We start from the raw sequence: 23,488 nt of genomic DNA on the forward strand, positions 1-23,488 counted from the left end.
CCCAGACAAAACATACACCAGTCCTCAGGGGCCTCAGTGACTCTTACAGAGACATGTAAACAAGTGCAAATTAACATACTTCAGAGTTGAGAAAATGCAGAGTCAAAAAGTGATCAAAAATGTTAGGGTTAATGACTCCTTCACAATCAACATGTCAAATTATACCAGTGCAGCAAAAACAGAAAAATTCCAGATCCTTCTGAAACTGCAAAAAGAATTCAGGGATGTAAAATGCTGTCCTCCCAAGTTCATATGTAACCAGGGTATTGAAACTATGGCAAAGTGCTCAGCTGCAGAGGCATTCTTTGACTCAAAAGATGGTTTTGTTTTGATTTCTCATCTACACAGACAAATATTGAGTGATTGTGGAGATTATGAGACTATTATAAAACTTATGACATATGATCCTTAATACAGGAATACTCGGGCCTATTCTCTCTTTCATGTGCTTATCTCCTGGGTGCAGAAGGAAGATAAGCCACCTGAATAGTTAGCCAACATTTATTGAGCATCTACACGTACAGAGCTCCATATTAACTGCTGCCAGGAGACACAGAGAAAGGCATGATTTCTGTTCTAAAAAGCTCAATGGGGAGGAGGAGGAGGCAAGCAAGACTAATGTTTTTCCATTCATTCTTTCCCTCACTTTGCACACACTTACTGAGTGCCCTCTGTGTGTCCAGCATGTAACTGTACAGATGCTGCAGGAACAAAGATGAATATGGCACCGCTCTTATCTTCATGCAGCTCAGAACAGAGGGGAAGACTCAGACTATGTCAATAAATAATCAAAATACAATGATAAATGAAGCATCAGGGATGGCATAGAGGAAGGAGTAGTCAACTTTTCCAGAGGGTGTTAGAAAAGGCTCCACAGAGGTAACTCTTGACTTAGGTCTTAAAAGATGAGAACTACCATGAGCTACCTATCAAAATGGCTAAAATGAAAAATAATGATAATATTAATTGCCGGTAAGGATGTGGAAAGACTAGATCATACATACCTTGTGGGTGGGAATGTAAAATGGTATAGTCACTCTGGAAAACAGTTTGGCAGTTCCTGTCAAAACTAAAAATAGACTTACCATGCGATCTAGCAATTGCATTCTTGGGCATTTATTCCGGCAAAATTAAGACTTATTTTCATATAGAAACTTGTACATGAATGTTCATAGCAGCTTTATTTCTAACAACCCAAACTGGAACTCAGATGTACTTCAACAAGTGAATGGGTAAACGAACTGTGGTACCTCCATACCACTGGAATATTGCTCATCAATAAAAATAAACAAACTATTGATACATGCAAAAAACTTGCATGGATCTCAAGGGAATCATGCTGGGTGAATAAGGCCAATCCCCAAATCTCTACTACATGATTCCACTTATACACCATTTGTGAAATAACAATTAGAGGGCTGAGGAACAGATTAGTGGTTGTCAAGGGTTAGGGAAGGGGGTGGCCATAAAAGGGTAGCATGAGAGAGCCCTGTGGTGATGGTACAGTTCTGTATGTTGATTGTGGCGGTGGTTGTGGTTATGCAAAGCTACACATGTGATAAAATCCCATAGAGCTACACACACATGAGCGCATGTAGAACTGGTGAAAACTGAAGCAGCTCTGCGGATTGTACCAGTCAGCTTGATTTTGATGGACTATAATTGTGTAAGATCTCAACGTTGGCGGGGGCTGGATGAAGGGTGCCCAGGACTTCTCTGTACATTTATTTGCAACCTCCTGTGAATCTATGATTATCTTGAAATAAAAAGTGAAAAAAAGATTAGGAAAAGTTTACAAACATGTGGGGTGAAGGTAGGAGAGCTGGGAGCAGGGATGGTTGTGGGGGTTATTGGTAGGGGACTAGGTTCAGAGAAGGAACTGCACACACAAGAGCGTGAAGGCTTGAAACGGAGTGGTGGGAGTGAGGCTAGTGCAGTAAACAGGGGTTAGGGCACTAACGGCCAGAAATGCCAGGCAGGCTAGTGAGCTTGGACTTTGACTGAGAGGGTATGAAATGTCTCAAACATTGTGGGCATGTATATGTGTGTGTGTGTCGGGAGCACGCTTAGATTTACATTTCGAAAAGATCTGACTATAGCATAGGATACACTGAAGGTTATCAGGAGGCTTTTGCAATTGTCCAGGCCAGTGGCGGCAAAGTTACGGAGGAAGAGATGGATTTGGGAGCTATTTCTGTGGTAGAATTGATAGGGCGACACGTACTGACACGCAAGGAAAGCATATACATATAACATTCATGAGTGTTTGGTACTAAGAGAGCGGAAAGCATAAAGGAAGGTAGGTATTTCTGGAATAGTTGTTTGAAGGATAGTCAGGAAGGGAAGACATCCTCAGGGAGTTCTGATGAAGAGGGCTCTGGAGGGGTAATTGGAAGCTTTGTGACAGGTAGGGTATTTTTTTTTTTAATTAATGTTATACAGGTAGGGTATTTTGTACCCAGTGAAAACATTAAAGCAACTGGAAGTGAGGACAGCTTGCAGAGGGCTACACTGTGGACACTCAAATTCAAGACTGGAAGTTTTCGTTTGGCTTGATGGTCAAATGGGAGCCACTGGAGAAGTATGAAATAAGTACTGATGTTGTTGAAAAATAATGCTTAGGAACTTTGATTTTTGCTGTGGCATATGAGGCCAAAGAAAGAAAGCCTGAAGGCAGAGCAGTTGGCAAAAAGGGTATTTAAGTACTCTAGGCATAAGAGCAACAGGAAGCAAGATAAACTAAATTTGGAAAAATTGAGAGGGCTAGGTGACAGATTGGGTTGGGGGGGGGGGCGGTCAAGGGAGAAAACACTGTGCTCCATTCCTCCAGAATTCAGGGGAAAGGGAAAGAGAAATTGGAATATTCCTTTTCCTGTTACTACTTCCAAATCCAGTATTCTTCCCTCTCATCAATCTCTCCTCTTTTGAGGTCAATGTAATTTGCTCATAGTATTCAAATACTGTCAAAGTTCTTACCTATAGACCCACAATGTACTCTTTCACCTCCCTTGAGGATTTTCACACCTGATTCACAATTTTTCTGTCTCTCCCTTTCCTTGTCATCATTCCCTGCAGTTCAATATTCATTCACTCACTCAAGTCTTGATTCAAGCACCCACTCTTCCCTGTGCCAGGCACCGGAAATACAGAAATGAGTTAAGCCTCAAGAGCTTATAATCCAGTAGGGGAAGAAGATGGAAACAAATAAATATGATGTGCTATATTATTTATTCGTTCATCCAGCAAACATTAGCTGAATGCCTGCTACATACCAGGCACTAGGTCGGGCAATGGGCTCGACTGAACAAGAGACCTGCCCCTTCCCTGTGACCTTTCTAATTCTCCGACATCACAGTTTCTTCCCCTTTCGAACCATAGTGATGTCCACCTGCACTACACTTTAGTCATCCTTAGGTACAGCCGTGCTCTGGGGTGTGATAAGGAAGCGCTCGGAATCGCTCCACTTCTAAGACCCTGAAATCTGAACTACTTTTTCTGTGTATAATTTTCTGTCCTTCCATGTTTCCTCCATTGAACTTTCTCTTTATTCGCATTATAATTCCTGTTTCCTAGTCTTTCTCCTATTTTCAAAGTCCATCAGCTTATCTTTTGACCTCATTTGCTTCACTACTCGTTTTGGAGAATATGGTTAGTCATTTCAAAAACTCTTGGGGCTGGCCCCGTGGCCGAGTGGTTAAGTTCGCGCGCTCTGCTACAGGCGGCCCAGTGTTTCGTTGGTTCGAATCTTGGGCGCGGACATGGCACTGCTCATCAAACCACGCTGAGGCAGCGTCCCACATGCCACAACTAGAAGGACCCACAACGAAGAATATACAACTATGTACCGGGGCTTAGGGGAGAAAGAGGAAAAAATAAAATCTTGAAAAAAAAAAAACAAAAAAAAACTCTTACTAGTATACTTAATTCCCTCACACCTTTGTCATTTTTGCCTTGTTAATCATTAAGGCCCTTGGATAAACCACACTGTCAGAACTTTCCGTTGTATTCTGCTGGAGAAAGCTGAGAAATGAAACCAATTGCTTCCTCTACAGTTTATCCTTACAACTCCAATTCAACAACTCCATAAACATTTATTGAGTGATGAGCATGTGCCATTCCCTCTGTGAAGCTTGGCAATCCTTCGCTTCACCTCCAATTGGTAAACAATTACATTTCTTGCAGCATCTAGTCCAATTTTTTAAAAAATACAAATATAATGAAAGTATATTCTTGATGCTAAAAAAGTTAAATATAAAAGTCTATAAAACAAAAGTGAAAAATCCCTCTCTCTCCATCTCTGCTCCCTCTCCAGAGGTAACTGCTGATTCCTTATACATGGCTTCAACCAGCTCAGTCAAGTACGAGGAAGAAAAGGTTGGATGTGTCTCTTTCTAGATCAAACTTTTTCCGCCTCATACTTGACTGAGCTGGTTGAAGCTGTGTGTAATAAATGCCTTCCTCCACCTCTTTTCTTTACCTGAAAATGTCTTCCCTCATATTCCTCCTCTTCCTTGAGGCTAATTTCGTCACCCAGGCACTAGATCCTCTTTCCTGTTGCTCTAAGGGCCTTGTATTACCAATGAGCTCTGTCTTACATCTTTAATCTCTGCTTTCCTACTGATTTCATGCCTTTAGATTACAAGTTGACCATCTCCTCCTCCCCTTCTCGGCACTGCCAGATTTATTCACTTACTGGCCACCTATACTTACTTTTTGCAATCCAGTTTCTGATCTTACTACTCTCCTGAAACCGTGCTCTTGAAAGGAGAGAGACCTCTGGGTCATGATATCCAAAAGCCTTTTCTCTGATAGCTTTTTCAGCTTCTCAGAAGCAACTGACAGTTGATACTGCTCAAAAATCTGCAGCTGGCCATTAATGGCTACAGCTCCATTAAAAAATATTTTTAAATCTTTTTAAAAAATAACTTTATTGATATTCACATACCATACAGTTCCGCCATTTAAAGTGTCTAACTCAACGGCTTTTAGTGTATTCACAGAGTTGTGCAACCATCATGACAATGAATTTTAGAATATTTTCATCATACCAAAAAGAAACCCTGTACCCATTAGCAGTTACTAGCCATTCCCAACAGTCTTCAATCCGCAGCCCCTGCCAATCACTAATTTACTTTCCATCTCTATGGATTTGTTTAATTTGACCTTTCTTATAAATGGAACTATATAATATGTGGTCTTTTGTGACTGGCTTCTTTCATTTAACATAGTATTTTCAAAATTCATCCATGTTGTAGCATGTATCATACTTCCTTTCCATGGCGAAATAATATCCCTTTGCTTGTATATACCACATTTTCTTTATCCATTCATCAGTTGATGGACAGTTGGGTTATTTCTACTTTTTGGCTAATATGAAAAATGCTGCTATGAACATTTACATACAAGTTTTTATGTGGACATGTTTTAATTTCTCTTGGGTATATACCCACAAGGAGAATTGTTGGGTCGGGGCCGGCCCATGGCCGAGTGGTTAAGTTTGCCTGCTCCCCTTTGGTGGCCCAGGGTTTCGCCAGTTTGAGTCCTGGACGCGGACATGGCACTGCTCACCAGGCCGTGCTGAGGTGGCGTCCCACATGCCACAACTAAAAATGCACAACTATGTACCGGGGGGCTTTGGGGAGAAAAAGGAAAAATAAAATCTTAAAAAAAAAAAAAGAATTGTTGGGCCGTATGGTAACTCTATGTTTAACCTTTTGAGGAACTGCCAGATCGTTTTCCACAGTTGGTTGTACCATTTTACATTCCCACCAGCAATGTATAACGTATGAGGGTTCTAATTCTTCCACATCTTCACCAACACTTGTTATTTTCTGTTGTTTTTCTTTAATTACAGCCATCCTAGTGGGTGTAAAGTGGCATCTCATTGTGGTTTTGGTTTGCATTTCACTGATGACTAATGATATTGAGTATCTTTTAGGCCATTTGTATATTTTCTTTAGAGCAATGTCTGTGCAAGTCCTTTGCCCATTTTTAAATTAGGTCATTTGTCTGTTTAATACTGAGTTGTAAGTGTTTACATATTCTAGATATAAGTTCCTTATCAGATACATGATTTACAAAATTCTTCTCCCATTCTATGGATTGTCTTTCACTTTCTTGAAAGTATTCTTTCAAGCACAAAAGTTTTTAATTTTGATGAAATACAATGTATCTATTTTTTTCTTTTGTTGCTTGTGCTTTTGGTGTCATACCTAACAGAGCATTACCTAATTCAAGGCCATGAACATTTATATCTATATTTTCTTCTAAGAGTTTTATAGTTTTAGCTCTTACATTTAGGCTACTTAGACTTAATCTTTGCATATGGTGTGAGGTAAGGGTCCAAGTTCATTCTTTTGCATGTTGATATCCAGTCGTACCCATGCTATTTGCTGAAGAGACTATTCTTTCTCCGTTTGTCTTGGCACCCTTTGTGTAAAATCAATTGACTATACATATTTCTGGACTCTGAACTCTATTCCATTGCTCTATATGTCTATCCTCATGCCAGCACCACACTGTCTTGATTACAGCAGCTTTGTAGTAAGTTTTGAAGTTGGGAAGTGTGAGTCTTCCAAACTTGTTCTTCCTTTTCAATATTGTTTTGGCTATTCTGGGTTGAATTTCCATATAAATTTTAGGGTCGGCTTGTCAATTTCTACAAAGTTAGCTGTGATTTACAGCTCCATTTTGACTATGCCGAATCTGTCATCCTACCTCCTCCTCTATTCCCTGTCTCTGCTGATGATACCCCATCCTTTCAGTCACCCATGTTCAAAACTGAGGTTCTTCGTGATCCTTCCCTTTCCTTGCTCCTCTTCAGTTACCAGTCTTGCACCAATCCCTTTGCCATTCCCTCCTCTCAACTCCCACTCTAATCTAGTAGTCGAATCTAGCCCTTATGCAGTAGTCTAATCTGGCCCTTATAACCTTCTTCGTGGATTATACAAATAACTTCCTAATTAATTTCCCTGCCTCAAGTCTCTTACCTCTCCAATCCATCACACACACACTACCATCAGATTACTTTTCCTTAGGGATGGTTTTGATTAAGTCACTTCCTTACTCAAAACCTTTCAACATCCTTCCATTATCTCTACATAATGCTTAAAACTCTTAGCCTATGATTCAAAGTCCTTCAAGATCTGACTCTAGCCCACCTTTTTATCTTATTTTCCAATAACTCCTTAACGCATATTATTCTGTAGGCAAACTGAACTGTCCATGGTTCACCTCATTCACGTTGCACTTTATTACAAGTATGCTTTTTGTCATGCGCTTCCTTGTGCCTGAAAGTCACCTTTCTGCATGTCTACATCCTATCTATTCTTTAAAGGCTAGCTCAAGTTCCATCTCCTTCATAAAAAATGATTATACCTGCGTCCACGACTTACTGAGCTACTATGCATCAGGCGCTTGTGCCAGCCACTCTGCACACGTTATTTTGTATAACAGCAATAGCAGCCACAACATTATTATTTTTTTGAGTGTTAATCTTCCCAGCAAGCTCTGATCATATTATTCCCTCATTCTAAAACCTTCAGCAGCTCCCCAAATGCCTACAGAATATGGTACACATTTTCATAGCTAAGAATTCCAGCTCCTGCACGATGTGATTCCCACCCACTTTTCCAATCTTCTTCGCAACTTGTCCCTCTTATGTACTTTACAGTCTAGCCAAATTAAACCATTGCTGTTCTTTGTACACAGCTCAGCTTCTTCTGACTTTGATCTTGCTATACCCTCTGCGTAGAACATCCTTCCCTACAATCTCTGTGTATTTAAACTTGACCTAGATTTCATAAAAACACATTCACACACTCTGTAAAGATATAGTAATTAGCTACCCTTTAGAACCCACAGCAAATGTTACCTCCTCAATTAAGCCTTTTTCTGAAGTGTGTTCTCTGAGTGCCCACAGCATTTTATCTTTTACGGTTCTTATAACTTTCCACATTTTATTTTATTCAAATGTGTGTGAATATGAATATATATGTATATCTCTTTACGCATCTATTATTTTTAAATTTCCACTAACTTCTTGAGGGTAGAATCAATACTTTATACATAGTAGGCATTAAATAAATAGTCATTAAATGAATAAATGAATGAAATATCACTCCAGATTGCTTTTGGGAAAGTTTCCCTAACCACTGTAACAGTACTGTGTGCTACACTGCAAATCATTAATTTTAGGTTTTGGAAAAATATAAAATCTCTTACCCAGAAAGGAGGGGGAGGACAGGCATCTCATTACACTACATTAGTAACTTCCCTATAAACAAACAAGACAGTCACTTGAAATGCAGTTTTCTTGATGAGAAACTTGACCCCTCAGTATCCAGCAGTCTGGTTCTCAGACAAGGCTATGCAAATGAGGAAGAGAGGCTGTGGCAGCTGTTTCTATAGGCATGGATTTGGGGAAGGCGGTTGGTGCCTGAGGAGGACAAAAGCCAGGGGTGATGACATTAATGATGCTTTTAGATAAAAAAGAAAAGCCCAAGAACCAAATTGTATGGTTACCCTTTTTTCTTTAACTCCATCAAGGTAGACGACAGCTTCTCTTCTCCAGTGTGCCCTTCAGATCACTGACGGGTACCACCTTACCTCTAATACCAGGGGTAGAACCTGGTTTTCTTTTGTTTGTTTTTAAATACTTAAAATCCTAAAAGATTCATCTCAGGGCAATGGGATGCCAGAGAGATGGTGTTACAGTTACCTCCAATCAATGCTGGTGGTAGGATGTGGTAACCCAAACTTGTCCCTCTAGTCAGACCTCTGATAGGCACCCGCTCCCAGCAGGTTCAGTCTCCTGACTTTCCAGCTTGCAGACCAGCCTAGACCAGCCTTATCATCTTTATGTTTTCCAACAAGCACTCTCAGCCCCCTCTAGAGACTTCCTCAACGGAGATTAAAGAAACGAGGAATTCAAAGTTGAAAAACCAAGGAGAGTAGGACGCAGAGGGAGAGGAGAGAGAAATACTTGTTACTGATGCTATGAGCTCCCGAAGTCAGCCTGAGAAAGGTTACTGGCAGCAGCAAAGCCCTTTCTACGATATAAATTTGAAACCTATTGCATTGGAGGGATTCAGAGGGGGATTGTGTTAAGGACCCAAAGTATCACTAACCAGTCCCAAATGGAAGCTCTTAAACTTTTCACAGGTACGTTTTTTCTAAATTCCCTCAATCCTATCTCAACTCAGGTACTGCTGACTCATTCTGCAAAGACTCAACCTGCCAGGGGCTGCAGCATATGGTAAATACCTCAGTGATCCCTGAATATCTGTTACAAACGGTTCAGGGACGTGGGGAATTGGGGAGGGGAGCCTCCCTCGGCAAGGATGATGTGTCATTTCGTTTGGGGCCATGGGCGCCTCTTGGACATATCCAGAAGACATTTAATTTCCTAAAAGTTTCTCTTTTCTGCTTTTAGCATCAGACAAGCTGTACTGTTTCCATTAACATCTTTAGTACAAAACACCCAAAGCCACAAAATTAAAAAAAAAAACCTCAAACCCCTAAACCCTAACCACCCCCCCTCCAAACAAACAATCCTCACATCACTTTTGCTGTTTGAATTTTCAGGAGATAGTTCCTTAAACTTTTACAGGTGCATCTTTTCTCTCATTGCTGAGTCCATTATATGGAAACATAGATTCTAATTGGCATCTCTTTCTAAACATGCCGTGTAGTAAGTAATTCTACTCATCAATTATATGTCACCCTGGCAACAAAAAGGACCGTGCTCTATTTTTAGTTTATTATTACTTATCTCTTTACCTCTTTGAAGTAAACCATTCTCATTCACACAGGGGAAAGTGAGTCATCCAGAATTAAAGGGCCTTACCAGTGGCCTAGAGTGAATCCTCAGAGCTAGAATTAGAACACCAATTCTAATTCTAATTTGAATCCAGCGCTCTTTTCACCAAACCCCAGGGGTCTTTGCCCCTCCTCTTTCTGAAAGGCCAGAGGCCCCAGCAAGCAGAGTATATATTATCTGGGCAGGAGGTGGGGTGGGCGGAGAGGCAGGCTGGTCTGGAGAGCTAAGCCGAGGAAAAGAAAAAAAAAAGCAAGACTTAAAGAATAGGAATCCTAAGGCTAGCCGTATTAATGACTTTATTTGATCTGGGGTAGGTCATTTCACTGCTTGGTAACCACCAGGGCCACTCACATAGCACAAACTGCATTCTGCTCTGTGTCACATTATTTGGGCATACGTCTCATCCATTCACTTTGCAGCCTCAACAACACGGACTTCAGCGGGAACACTGTACTTGGAGTTAGACAAAGTTTGGACAGCAGATAGGATAAATCACTTCACTTCTCTGAACCTCGATATCTTTCTCTGTAAAACAAGACGAATATTCTCTCCCTGACAGGGTTATTGTGAGGATTAAATGATACAACATTTGCAAAAGTCTTCTCCCAGCACCAGGCACATAGTAAGCATTCCCTAATGTTGAATGAATAAATGAATGGCCTTAAGTCAGGCCCTCCGAGTGCGATGTTAATTCTTCTAGCCCACTAGGATACGGTTGAGTTCAGCACAGCACACCAGAGCAGTGACTTCCTGAATAGTACTCAAATGCTCCCTAAAGGCAGAGAGAAATTTCAGAGTGTCACTGCCTGTTATACCTGTTCTGGGAATACAGTAATTCCTTTTCCAGCGCTGCCAATCTATTACCTTTCACCAAACACAAAATTCACTTTAAGAAGGGGCAGAAACACAAGTGCCTTTCTGTTAGATAGAGGCTGGGAGAATATATTATTAAAATTGAAACCGACTTCTCTGATTTCTTAGGCAAAAAATCAGATTGGAAGCCAAACAGCTATTTGGCCTTTGCAGACCTTGGATAGCGATGCCCTTGGGGGAAAGGGGAGAGCTGGAGCCATTCCAGACTGTAGTTACAACATTTGTGTGTATATTGACTGCTTGTGCTTACGCTCTCTGCGCTGAAGTTTTACTCTCTAAGCCTTGAAGAATTCACTGTTTACCTAGAGCACAGTTTAATACAGACGGGTAGAAACACAGGCCTCTATCTCTGTTTCTCATTTCCTAATCATATTTTCTACACTCCCCATATACTTGATACCTCTTCTTTTTCAATTCAATCGCTCTTATTTTGGAACAGAGGTAGACAATAATGATTTGTTAACAATCAACATGCCCCTGGCCCTTCCCTCCCCCTCCTTTACCCAGGAGGGCCTCCCTAAGATTCAAAGCCGGAATTCTACCATATAGTTAGCACCTGGGGCAGCTCATCAAAATATAATCTCCTTTCCCTGATGATTGGAAGTCTCGGCAATGCCGTCACCCAATGAGGTGCGCAAAAAAGAGTTTGGGGATTGATTTTCATCATTAACTTGATATTGCATGGTTTTTGTGCGACTTAAAAAGAAATGCATTTTTATTACTTTTAAGTACTGCACATAGAGTAACTCCAACTCATCATATTTTAACAGTTCTTTTTCTGGGGCAGGATGTGTTTTAAACATGCCTATGTTAGAGTGTCTGGTGGATCATTTAGGATCAGTGTCCTGTTGCTTGATGAAATCCAGATCACTTCAATGAAATCCAGATGGGGAAACTGGGTCTCTGGTAACGGCTGCCAGATCTTCTCCATATGAAATCTCTCTAGTCTGTATGCAAATTCCAAACTCCATATCCTGGAAATCCCAATCCAATCAAGTGGCGCTCCGCTTCTTAGTTACTGGACTAAACACAGGGAAGCGATTCATTCTTCCCTGAGGAAATAAGCATTTCTTACATACATCTATCTTGGCACAAAAAGGGCTGGCTAAGCAAATTAATAGTGTAAACAGGATTGCACTGGGGAACGTTTGTCCTACTTAAGAGAATAAACTTTTTATGCACTTTGTACAATCCACTTACATACAAATAATTGATATGCTAATTACAAATGATTCTTAAAGCTCCATCCCTGAGGTGTTGTATGATGCTGTTAGTCTAGTTTGAATTACGAGCTTGTCCAGTGCTTGAAAGTAATAAAAATGCATTTAGAAATATTCCATGATTCCGTCTGGCTTTCCTCTAATCAGGCTGGGTTGGTGAGGCTTGCCTATATTTAAATAGGATAGATACTTTTCTGTTTCCATCCTGCCCACCAGCCCTCACCTTCCTCTTCAGGATTCTCTCCCCTGGAGGGGGCACACACAAACCCCTTCACGTCCAGCTTGCTCCTCCGCCGCACTTGCATGGTCTCTAGGCAAAGGCACTGCCTTCAGTGCCTGGCATACATACATACCCTTTCACTTGTTAACTTGTTAGCTGGTTATTTGATATGGCTCCTTTTGGGGAGTCTTTCCTTTGGTTTTCCTTTAAGTACCAGTGGATGCGGCTCTCTCCTGATAGCGCAGTGGGTAACAGCGCACAGAGAGCAGAGCCCAGCCAAACTTAGCATCAGGCCTTCTCCTCAGGTGGGGGATCCTGGATTTAACTTAATCTCCATACAGTCCATGTCAACAGAACACAACGAGGCAGCTCATCAGTGCTGGCAGCTGCCGGGCGAATGGCAGCGTCAGGCACAGTCATTCAAAGCTGTAACACGTGAGAGCAGAGCTTAAAGGGTAGGTCTTCTAGGCTGGACCAAAGGGACAGAGCAGTGGTGAAAGAACATGGGAGGGGGCAGAATTAGGGTGGTGGTGGGGGGTGTTACGTGGTGGGAAGCAGCTGAGAGGAGTAGTTTGAATTTCGATGTTAGAATGTTCTATCAAGCACAGATGTAGTCAAGTTTAGGATTGTTTTCAGAGTAGCCCTATGTTAAAGGGTGTAATTCTCAAGATTTCCACTTATGAGCAAGGTCTGCCTGTCTCTGGGTAGTTTCAGAGCATGTTCTAGCCTCAGGTTGTAAGCTGCTATGGAAGAATCAGGTGGCTTTCTCCAAGGGTCAGGGGTCATTTAGCACTAAGAAGTGGAGAAGGCGCACATCAGAGTGCTGGAATGCCAGGAGATAGTCCTCCTTGACTTAAATGAAAAAATATCACCTATGCAGACTGTTTGCTGTGGGCAGGGACCTTTCATGCTGTCAGGGCTACTTGGTGCTGGAGTTTAGGAAATGGTCATAAGAGACATTGGCTGAGAGGGGATGGAGAAGGAACATAAGAACTGCCCCTCTAACCACCTGGATTCAAAGTCCAAAAGATCAGGTGAGGGAAAAAACCAGCTTTCCACTGCAACCCTAACCAAGTACTGGGGACAGGCAGGGTGAGCTCACTGAGAGAGGGCTCAGGGCAACTCAGATCATTAGCACAGTATCCCCCCTCCAAATTATCCTATAATCTTAGGCACTTACTGTCTTTTGAATTTAATAATTTAAAAGACACATCAAACTAGGAAGAATAAATGAACAGCCCACTTTGGCTTCATTTCCACCTGTGGCTAACATTAAGCGTGAATTTAATCAGTGTCTGAGTCATCCATTTTCCAGAAACAGTAGGCAATTTTACATCTGCCATACCACGTAGAGGCAGGATAGAAGTTTATCAAATAGCACAAAAGCATTTAATACAAATATCTTACTTACAGAGGGCTGAGTTCAAAATGCAAGGCTTATAAAATGATTTAGCAGCTCCCATTACCTTTATCACTGGGCGCAAAGTGAGCTAGTGATGACGAAGGTGGTGCTGCTGTGACCCAACAGAAGAGAGGCAGAATAATTTTGTAAAGAATTTTCACCAGCTCTCAGATTGTGATGAAAATGGGGATGAAGATGGAAGTAAGGCTAGATAATTATTTGTTCTCAGGAGTAAATTTCTAGAGTTCTTCCCTTCTCATCAAATGAAAGAGAAGTTAAAAAATTTGTATTGTTTAACATATTTATGTGTGATATATGTTTATGTGTTGCTTTTGCCACATCACCAAACCCAAAGGAGTAAGCTATCATTGTTGCATCCTCTTTCACTGAGGATCTATCTACTTGCTTCTAAAATTGGATAAGGAATCTGGAGTCCCAAGTGGAAGATATATTCTGGATGACTTATGTTATAATGAAAGAAAAACCTATCATCATTAAAACATCTCTTCTCTAAATATTAACATTAAAAGTCAATAGTGAAAGAAAACATTTCATTTAAATGTCCTTTAGTGATGTCCCTTGGTTCTCATTTTATTCCATTGGTATTGGATAAGCATTTTATAGCATGGATGGAGAAACTCTACCCTATACGTAGATATGGCCTTCTGCCAGGGCCAAGAGATGATATAAGTTATGCCTATAGTTGCAAAAATGCATCATGTTAAAAATTTTTAGCAATACTAGTCTAAAAAAACCACATGAAAAGGATGTAATTCTACGAGAAGACGTCTATAAAATGACATGTGACACTATTCACTTTCTAAAGCAGGAAGTCAGGATTTTCTCCATTGAAAATGAAGGAGGGGCCGGCCCCATGGGTGAGTGGTTAAATTCACGTGCTCCACTTCGGTGGCCCAGGGTTTCACTGGTTTGGATCCTGGGCGTGGACATGACACCGCTCGTCAGGCCATGCTGAGGCAGCGTCCCACATGGCACAACCAAAAGGACCTACAACTAGAATATACAACTATGTACTGGGGGGCTTTGGGGAGAAGAAGAAGAAAGAAAAAAGAAGATTGGCAACAGATGTTAGCTCAGGTACCAATCTTAAAAGAAAAAAAAAGAAAATGAAGGAAAAGGCAGATTTACAGAATCTCCATGTTTCCAAACTTTAAATAGGAATTTAAAACCTAAGAAGTAAAATCTGGCAATATTTATTCTTGTTTTCTACCCATAAAATTATAAATTAAATCCTTATGAGATTCTCTCTTTTTTTTGGCAAAAATCTAAGTTGCACTTTCATAAACATAAACACAGTGGACTGTGTATACTACAGGTCATGTGATTCATTTGCATAAAGTTACATGGCTTCTTCTTTAGGGGTTTTCTGCAATCCCCTGATATAAAATTTTCTAAGAAGTCTTGGGGATGGTATTTTTCCCTTGTGAAAAAATTTCATACTTCCATGTGACACTTGGGGGACAATATAGTCGATGGGTGAGAGGTAGACAGATGTGGGTTCAAATTCTGGCTTCACCACTTACTAGCTGTGTGGTCCTAAGCAAATCAATCTTTCTAAGCTCCAGCTTTCTCATTTGTAAGATGGGAATAAGAATACTCACCTTTGTAGGTACTGTAGATTGTACATGGCTATAAGGACCAAATAAATGTTTAGTGTACTTCCTGGCACAGGCAAGTGTTCCCTAGAAGCTAAGCTCCAGGGTGCAGGAGCCTCCTCCGTCTTGTTTACCACCACCAGTGCCTAGTACAGTGCCTAGCAGAGAGAGACAATAAATGCTTGCCAAATGAATGAATAAAATAGTGTCATTAAAGATCCTCAAGTCCCCTATGTTGAATGGTAGCTTCCCCCCTTTATTCTTGTTAATTGACATTTTTAAAATCCTGTGAGGTGCTTGATTCTTTTGTAGGAAGGTCAGAGTGGATTCTGAGAGGTGAATTTGGCCCCAGACCCACAGGAATGGATCCTGTGCTTAAAACACCACTGATTTGTATTTCAGAGGCCATGTCAGGGTCTACGGAAAATCCTCGCACAATAAACATATACTACAGAAACACCAGATTAAGCAGTAGTGATATTTTTTTCTCTTCCTTGTTGGATAGCAGTGGAGCTCAGCATAGATGGACAGAAGAATTCCCCACAGGACCAAACACTTAGGCTTAAATGAGCCATTCCTTTAATGAGTTTGCTCTTATCCTAGAGAACACGTTCTTCCTGGGTAGGCTCCTCTGGTTAGCCCATGCACAGTAGAATTAACGTTTGAAAAAAGCAGTTGAAGAGCTATAAAAAATTATTTAAGATAGAAAAGTATAATATTTCTTTCATAAAAGAGGCAAAAATATTGTTTTCTTTTTACTTCTGTGATCTCTGAATTTTTCTTTAGGCTAGTGGTCTTTTCTTTTTTTCTCTCCCCAAATCCCCCAGTACATAGTTGTACATATTTTAATTGTGGGTCCTTCTAGTTGTGACATGTGGGATGCCGCCTCAACATGACCTAATGAGCGGTGCCATGTCCGCGCCCGGGATCCAAACCCTGGGCCGCCAAAGCGGAGCGTGCGAATTCAACCACTCGGCCACAGGGCAAAAAAGGATTCTTTCAATTTTGAGTTAAAGAATATAAGCCATAGGACTCAAGGTAAAAAAGCCCAGGACCAAATACAGGTAGATTCTTATTTTAATAACTACCATTATGAGCCCTAGTTCACTAGAATAAGATTATTTCTTTGGTTGGGTTGATAGCTCTTACTAGCAAAGTTTTGCATATGTGGATATAAAGACTGCTATTGAATGTGAAGTCCTGTTTAATAGAGTCTTTCATAAGTCCTATTCATTGAGAAGTCTGTTTAACAGTATGTTTTCCTTTTGGTGAAATATTTATGCAGTGTCTGTACTTAACTATCTTACAAAGTTTAATAGTTGAATATTCTTAACAAATTCAACTTTTTTCAAAGTGTTGAACTGTCAATTTCAGTATATTTTGTATCCACACACATTATAAGCACCATATATATACACAGCTTTCCTATGAGATATATATTAATAATGGGACATTTAGTAACGAATGTTTTCTGGCTGTTATGGTTATAAAATGATAGGTAGGAAACAAACTAAGAAGTTTAAGCACAACTCTGAATTTCTTCTTCAAGAATGCATATGTCATGGCAGTTCACCGTAGGCAAGTAGTTTGGTCATCCTGCAAGGTTCGAGGTTCCAGAGTGGTACCCTACTATTTATCAAAACCTCTCTTGAACCAACAGCAAGGAAGTACTTGTTATCGTCCTTCTCTCCCACAGTCCTTAACTGTAAATACTCCAAAAGTCATCAACACAGAGTTTTAGGTAATAGCTTAAACATTATTAAGACTATCTCCCATTGCATTCAAATACAATTAGAGAAGCAAACAGGTTAAACATAGGCAGAGCAGTATTTCCTCTTTCAGATGACATAGCTTGGGAACGAGCCAACCCTCCCTTTGGCAAAACATCCTCCCTCTCCCATCAAACTTTGCTTGTATGTGTGCATGTGGCCCAGGATGGGGGTGGGCCTTCCTGTAAATCAAGAAGATAATATACCTCTGCCATCTCTATACGAGGTCTATAGCTTCTATCTGAAGGAGGAGGTGTGCTTACAAGAACAATGTTGATACTCCTTTATGCTAGTTAAAACAGGGCATTACTTGTAATACCAACTCTAGTAGCTCCCATGGAAATTATAGAAAGCTTTTGGGATTCAGTGACCCTTGCCCTTCTAAATTAGTGTTGAACGACCTAGGGAGCTCTGACTGGGAACTTGTCTTTTACATAAATGGAACCCAAGGTCTTTTCGAGTTGAAAACATTCATGTAAAGATCCCATATGTGGTCTATTAAAAAAAGCAACCCTAAGCCTTTTTTTTTTTTTTTAGTAAAGAGGGTATATTCAACCTTAAGATGAAACCTTTAAGTTCCTGTCTGACTAGCTGGCAAAGTCAAAAAGGCTATATCAGAGGAAAAAGCCATAAAACAAAGAAGGAAGGAAGGAAGGAAAAGAAAAAGGGCTTATGAATCCCACAGGGAGAGGCAGTTCAGGAGCAAACTAGAAATTGAGTGGCAAACGAAAATTAGAGCATCTTGTAAGTGAACCAGCAATAAGAGGTCCTTTATTTACCATAGGTAAGGAGTGAGCCAGAAAACCAGTGGGCTCGTGGGACCAAAAAGATAAAAAGGACACAGCAGATATACTGAAGGACTTCTACATGAGTAAGCTATTCCTATGCCTACTGTAGCTTTTGGGTAGGCAGATGGGTCAGAGGCCATAATGGCAAATGTGCGAGAGACTGGTTCTAAGCAACAAGCTAGAAGTAGTCAAAAGTGTAATGATTGGGACTAAGTGATACAGTTGCCAGGGCTGACCCTTTTCAAAACTATTCAGTTGGCAAAGACTGTTTTGTTTTTCGTATCCCTCTCCCTCTACTGCTCCACTACCCAATTCCTGCTCCTCTAAATGCTCATGCTCACATTCTAACCCTTTCAAAGTCTGCTATCAAGAAAAGCTCTGTGAAACCATACATCTATGGCAGAGTGAGGGTGAGGAGGACAGGTTGTGCCAAAATTCCATTTTAAGGCCTATTTTTAATTGTAGAATTAAAGTATGTTTCCTGTGAAAGGAATTTCAGATATTAGCCCAACAGATGGGAGAGATGTTTGAGTCAGGAAGCCCTCCTGGCACCCTTGGAATCAGAGGTGTCTTCACGCAACACCCTGACCAGACTTGACTTCTGAAAGAAATCAAAGGGAAAAATTATTGTACCTCTAATGAAAACCTGGGACCTGTTACTCTGGATGATCGCTGTACAGATGGCCAGTGTGGCTCCATGAGCAAAAGGGGCCCTGGGAACTATAAACTGATAAGTGTCTGGTACTTTAGTAGGCAAGCTGGAAGAAGCTTTAATAAATGCTGGCCTCATGTACACTGGGGTGGGGGTGGCAATATGGTTTCTGTAAAGGGAAATCACGTGTGATCTTCCATGGATCTGTTCCTTGGGACTAAACTCATTTTTAAAATGCTTCTAATTACATTTGATACCAAGCCTATTTTAAAACATGAATTACCATGGGATTTAATTTTTTTTAATCATTTACTAGGAACTGGTTTATAGAGAGAGAAGAAAAGAAAATATAGGGGAGAAACAAACATTTATCCGACTGCAGAAGGGTAAGTAGTAGACGTCCTTGGGGGCGGGCCCTGGAAAATCCTCAAGTCTGCAGATGATACTCAGCTTTTCCAGGCTGGGAAATGCCAAGTTGATGAGGGAAAAAGGAAGATCTCAGGAGGTTTTATGACTGGCAGATGAGCTCCACTAGGGGCACGTGTAAGGTAAGCCATTTTGGGAGGGCCAGATACACAAACTACACTTAAACGATGATGGGTGCTGACCTTTCCATTAAGACCCAGGAAGGAGCTCTAGGGAACCCTGTGGACAGAGCACTGGAGAGAACAACCTAGCTTCCCGCTATGGCAAAAAAAGGGCAGCAAAATGTTGGGCACTGTCAAGAAGGGGATTAAGGGAAAACAAAATAATTCTCCTTTTTACACAGAACCACAGGACATCTTCATCGGGTCAAGTTACATAGCAGCTCTGATCTGCATGTCTCAAGGACAGAACAGAGCCTAGGGGGAACAAAGAAGGGCAATTAAAACCATCAATGGCAGGCTCTAGGGAAAAAAGGCCTCTTCAGCCTGACAATACAGAGGTAGCCAGGGGACATGATCAACATCATGAAGAGGCTAGCACTGCTGCAAGGTGACTTGGCTTGCCAAATCTCTTGAGCTAAGAGGTATCTTTGAAGCAGAAAGTTTTTATGTTTTAATACTTCTACTGTGTTTATACAACTGCCAGTGGTGATGGCCAATGCAGGCTCCTTTGGGAAGTCCCTCTTTCCACCAGAGCTTGGGAGGAACCTGAGCTGAGTAGGGGAGGGATCAAAAGCACCTCCATCCCCATTACTTACCTTAAGTAATGTTGACTTGCTGACTTCTAGTCAGACTCACTTTCTCTACTGCCAATGTCAGCAGTGAATTTGTACCTGACCAATCTCAGTTTTTATGAATATGAGTTTAGTCCCTGCCTTCTGTAGGGCTTTTCAGCCCAAATGGTCTACACATTGGCACCAAACTGTCTGCCTACAAGCGGCTTTCATTTAACCCTTAACTATAGCGTAAAAAGAACAGATTTCTGACCGAAACTTTAACACAACAGATAGAACTCAAAAACTCATGATAAAGAACTCTCTAATATTCACATCAGTGGATGGAAGCAGATCTCAATAATGGAAAACCAAAACGGACCCTCCCAGCCTAATGAAATCACACACATTCAGGTTTTAGGCAAGGAACTAGCAGACAAGGGATTCCCAAGGACAGCCGAGAAGCTCTGCTCTTAGGATGGCCTTCGCCATGTGGGGTAGCAGGTAAGATCAAACCAAGAGTGTGGCTCTAGTCAAAACACGGCTCTCCCAAACAGGGGCTGGTTACCTGATCAAATAAAGTATAATGAGCAGTGTATGAAACCTATGTGGGGATACAGTGGCTTTTTTTCCTTCAAATTGTTCCTTGAAAACAAGAATTCTGTGAGATTGGGGGCCATTTCATCCTATAGAAATGTAATGCACTTGTTACTGGCTCAGCATGACTGCCATACCTTTCACAGATGTGGTAATACTTCTCATCCTGTATGCCATCCTGAATGGGCACATTTACACTGTAGTACCGTCCCTTCCCTAGGCCAACATCAGACACATCACCTGTTCCTGTAGAAGAGAGGAACACTGTAAACAGCTTTAAGAACATGAGAATGAGAAAACTTGAAGGATTCTCTGATAGGACTTCAGAAGACCAAAAGGTCAATTAGGAGAACAATCCTGAATTAGTGATGGTTTCCAAGGGAATTAAATTAAGAAGAATAATATGGAGGAGTAACAGCTGTAAACAATGTTGGGAAAGCAGGAAAACCATAAGAAAATGGAAAAATCTTAGCTTCCATCTTATTGGATCAAATGAAAAAAAGGGATTAACTCCATTGCTTGACTTTTCATATGTCTTTACATTGACATAATGGCAATATAACAGTCCAATTATCAGGCTGTTAGGAGTTACATGCGGTATCTGATAGTACAGTAAGTATAAGTGAGCTGTCTGTTGACAGTCCATAAAAATCATCTGGAAAAAGAAACAGTATTACATTCCTCTTATCGTTGTCCCCTGAAATGACCTGTGTTAAAATTTTGCATAGAGTAGCACCAACGAGGTATTAACAGCATGGAACTATCCAAATATAAGATATAAAAAATGTCTAGAAGAACTGCAATATTTATTTCTCAAATGTAATACTGAGCATACAGATCACTTGCCTGGGAAAAATCCTGGGGAGAATTTGTGCAGAGACACTGTCATGACTTTGGAGGTGAAACTGAAGGCATCTTCTACACCTACCAGAGAAAGATATAGATAAGAATCAGTTCACATATACAGCTCCCGTTTTCAACAACTGAAACTCTAGAAAGCAGCTGTGGGAAGGAAGAGAAATGAAAAGGTAGCAATAATAAAGCTAACAAGCTGAGGAATAAAAGTAAGAGAACCCTCTGGTCTTTGATCTCTGTCATTATAGGATGAAATAGAACTTTGGCCCCAAGTGAGTTTTGGGGATCCTTTTCAAATTCATGGCAAATTATAGCTTGATTTCCCCTTTGCAAGCAACGGGATGTCCAGGCTCCCTTTGACAATCTGTTCTAAAAGGTGCGGAAGGGCTCACGCTCAGAATTAAGGCATTATCAACAGAGCTGAAGAGAGGAAACTGGCACCATCTTGGAAGTTGCATGCTCTGCTTTGTTTCCGTGGTTCTAGTTAAACTCTGGGGATTTTTTTCAAAGACGTATAATGTGGCAACCCCTTGAAAAACATGACCAATACCAACAGTAGGCATTATATAGTGAAAATCTAATTATCAAGTGCCTCTCTATGATACAGATCTGGTTATAAATGCAGTTCACCCAAAGTCCCACGTGCAGTAAGTAACTTACAGAACATCTTTCTGGCTAAAACATGGAAGGTCGAAAGTAGCCCTGGAGTTTTAAAGCCTGGAGACAGACAGGGGAAAACCTTTTCTGGAAAGGAGTCTCCTCTCCATTTAAACAGAGTCAGAAAGTGAATCGAGGCCTGGGAGATAGTAGATGTAATACTTAGGAGCCACTACTTATTTAGAAAAACACACTGCCCACCTCCACAGCTTTCCTTCCAGAATCACATATTGTCATACTATATCCAGATGCCGTATCTCTAAAATGGAAGGACTATTAGCAAATTCATGTACTATCCTCTTTTATACTTCAAATAAAAAAGTTATTTCTGTTTACTTAATGCTTTCAGTCTTCATCAGAGGCCAACAGAGACCTTAAAAAAATCTTAACTCCATTTGTATATCACAGGTATGTTGGAATTTCCCAAGCTTTATGTTTTGCCCTAGGGAGGCGGTTAAAGGCTCCAGGCACAAAGCAATAAGTAAACAAATTAAAATAAAACAAAATAAATAAAAAGAGCATTTTAACTTAGAAACTGAAGTATAAACAAGGATACCTCATGAAAACCCTGATTATCTATCCATCCAGAAAGGCGGTACCAATTTACACTTCTATCAACGGTGTAGGAGAGTTCCCAGTTTCTCACACCCTGACTAGCATGGGTTATTATTATTCTTTTTAATCTTAGGCAGAAAGAATGGTCTTGTTCTAATTCGCATTTCTCTGAGTACTAGGGTGTTGAGTACCTTTTCATATGTTTAGTAGGCATTTGTATCTCTTCTCATGGGAAATGCCATTAGGCATTGTTAGAAAATCATACTTTAAAAAAGGACATAGACAGATAGGCGGAGGGTATGGGGCTTGGTGTGAAAGAGAAGAGTGGTCAGGTAGACGTGAGAAGGCGAGGACAGGGTAGGAATGCTGGTGAAGCCACCACAGGATGCTAGTTATGGGAGCACGGGAGATTTAAAATAAACCAAATGTGTAAGAGTTTGGAGGTGGGGCAGGGGTCACTGGAAGGGAGGTGCTGAAGAGGGGAAATAAACTGAAATGAAACACACCATAAAAGTTGGCTAAAACAGGAAACTCTAAATGGTGTAGAAATAACATTGCAAATGGAAAGAACGGTTTCAGGTGACAGTCTTATTTCATTCTTATGTGGTTCAATAGGGTTGATTCTATTCTTGAACTCTGATACTAATAGTTTGAATTTAATAATCATTCATTCATTCAACAAATGTTTTACTGAACCACTACTATATGCATAGTTCTGTTTGTTCAAGCCATTGTGCAGGACAGAAAGAAGTAAACAACTTGATCTCTGCTCCGGAGGAACTGAAAGTTTCTATGGGAGAGGAAGACATGGACACATTAAAGAATTTACTAACAATACAAGACAATATATACTTAAATATCAAGTCAGTGATATAAATAATACAGGACTCGAGCAGGGAGAGAGAACACTTGGGCTGGAGTGGTCAGGGCAAATCTGCTACTACTGGAACGTAAACTCCTGGGTAGAACTTGGGAGAAGCAAAAGGTGAGGAGAAAGCAAAACGCAGTTAGGAAAAAGTGATGCAAAGTCAGGGAGGTGGGAACAGTGAGATGTGTCTGGGGATCACTGAGTAGAACAGCCTGGACAGCAAGTAGTGAGAGAAGGCTGGGGAGAGGAGGTGAGGCCTCTGAGGCAAACCTCAAAAGACAGGGCAGAGTGTGGACTTTACCGTGAAGACCACTGTTTTTCAAAGTACGGCCTATGCAACAACCGGGGTGTTGTTAACATGTAGATTCCCATAGTCTAGTAAATCTGAGCATCTGGTGAATGTGGCCCAGGAATCTGCATTTTAAAATAAGCTTCCCCAGGTCATCAGGATACACATA

General features: G+C 40.8%; 1 protein-coding gene across 9 annotated transcripts in view; it reads right to left on the reverse strand.

The window, feature by feature from the left end:
- Positions 1 to 23,488, reverse strand: part of HDAC8 (histone deacetylase 8) — a 199,811-nt gene that overhangs the window by 117,035 nt on the left and 59,288 nt on the right. For 7 of the 9 annotated variants that reach the window (XR_002805445.2, XR_011434764.1, XR_002805446.2 and 4 more), the window contains 2 exons: positions 20,942 to 21,019; positions 20,233 to 20,341 (listed from right to left, as the gene is read on the reverse strand). The exons of the other annotated variants lie outside the window; for them this stretch is intronic. Coding sequence is in view for 4 of the 7 variants with exons in the window: in XM_070257501.1 (XP_070113602.1) it covers positions 20,233 to 20,341; positions 20,942 to 21,019 (187 nt within the window). In the remaining 3 variants the exon portion in view is untranslated. The remainder of the gene's footprint in view (positions 1 to 20,232; positions 20,342 to 20,941; positions 21,020 to 23,488) is intronic. 9 annotated transcript variants of the gene reach the window in all.

This window comes from Equus caballus, chromosome X, assembly GCF_041296265.1.
Source record: "Equus caballus isolate H_3958 breed thoroughbred chromosome X, TB-T2T, whole genome shotgun sequence".
In the NCBI taxonomy this organism is placed as follows: Eukaryota; Metazoa; Chordata; class Mammalia; order Perissodactyla; family Equidae; genus Equus; species Equus caballus.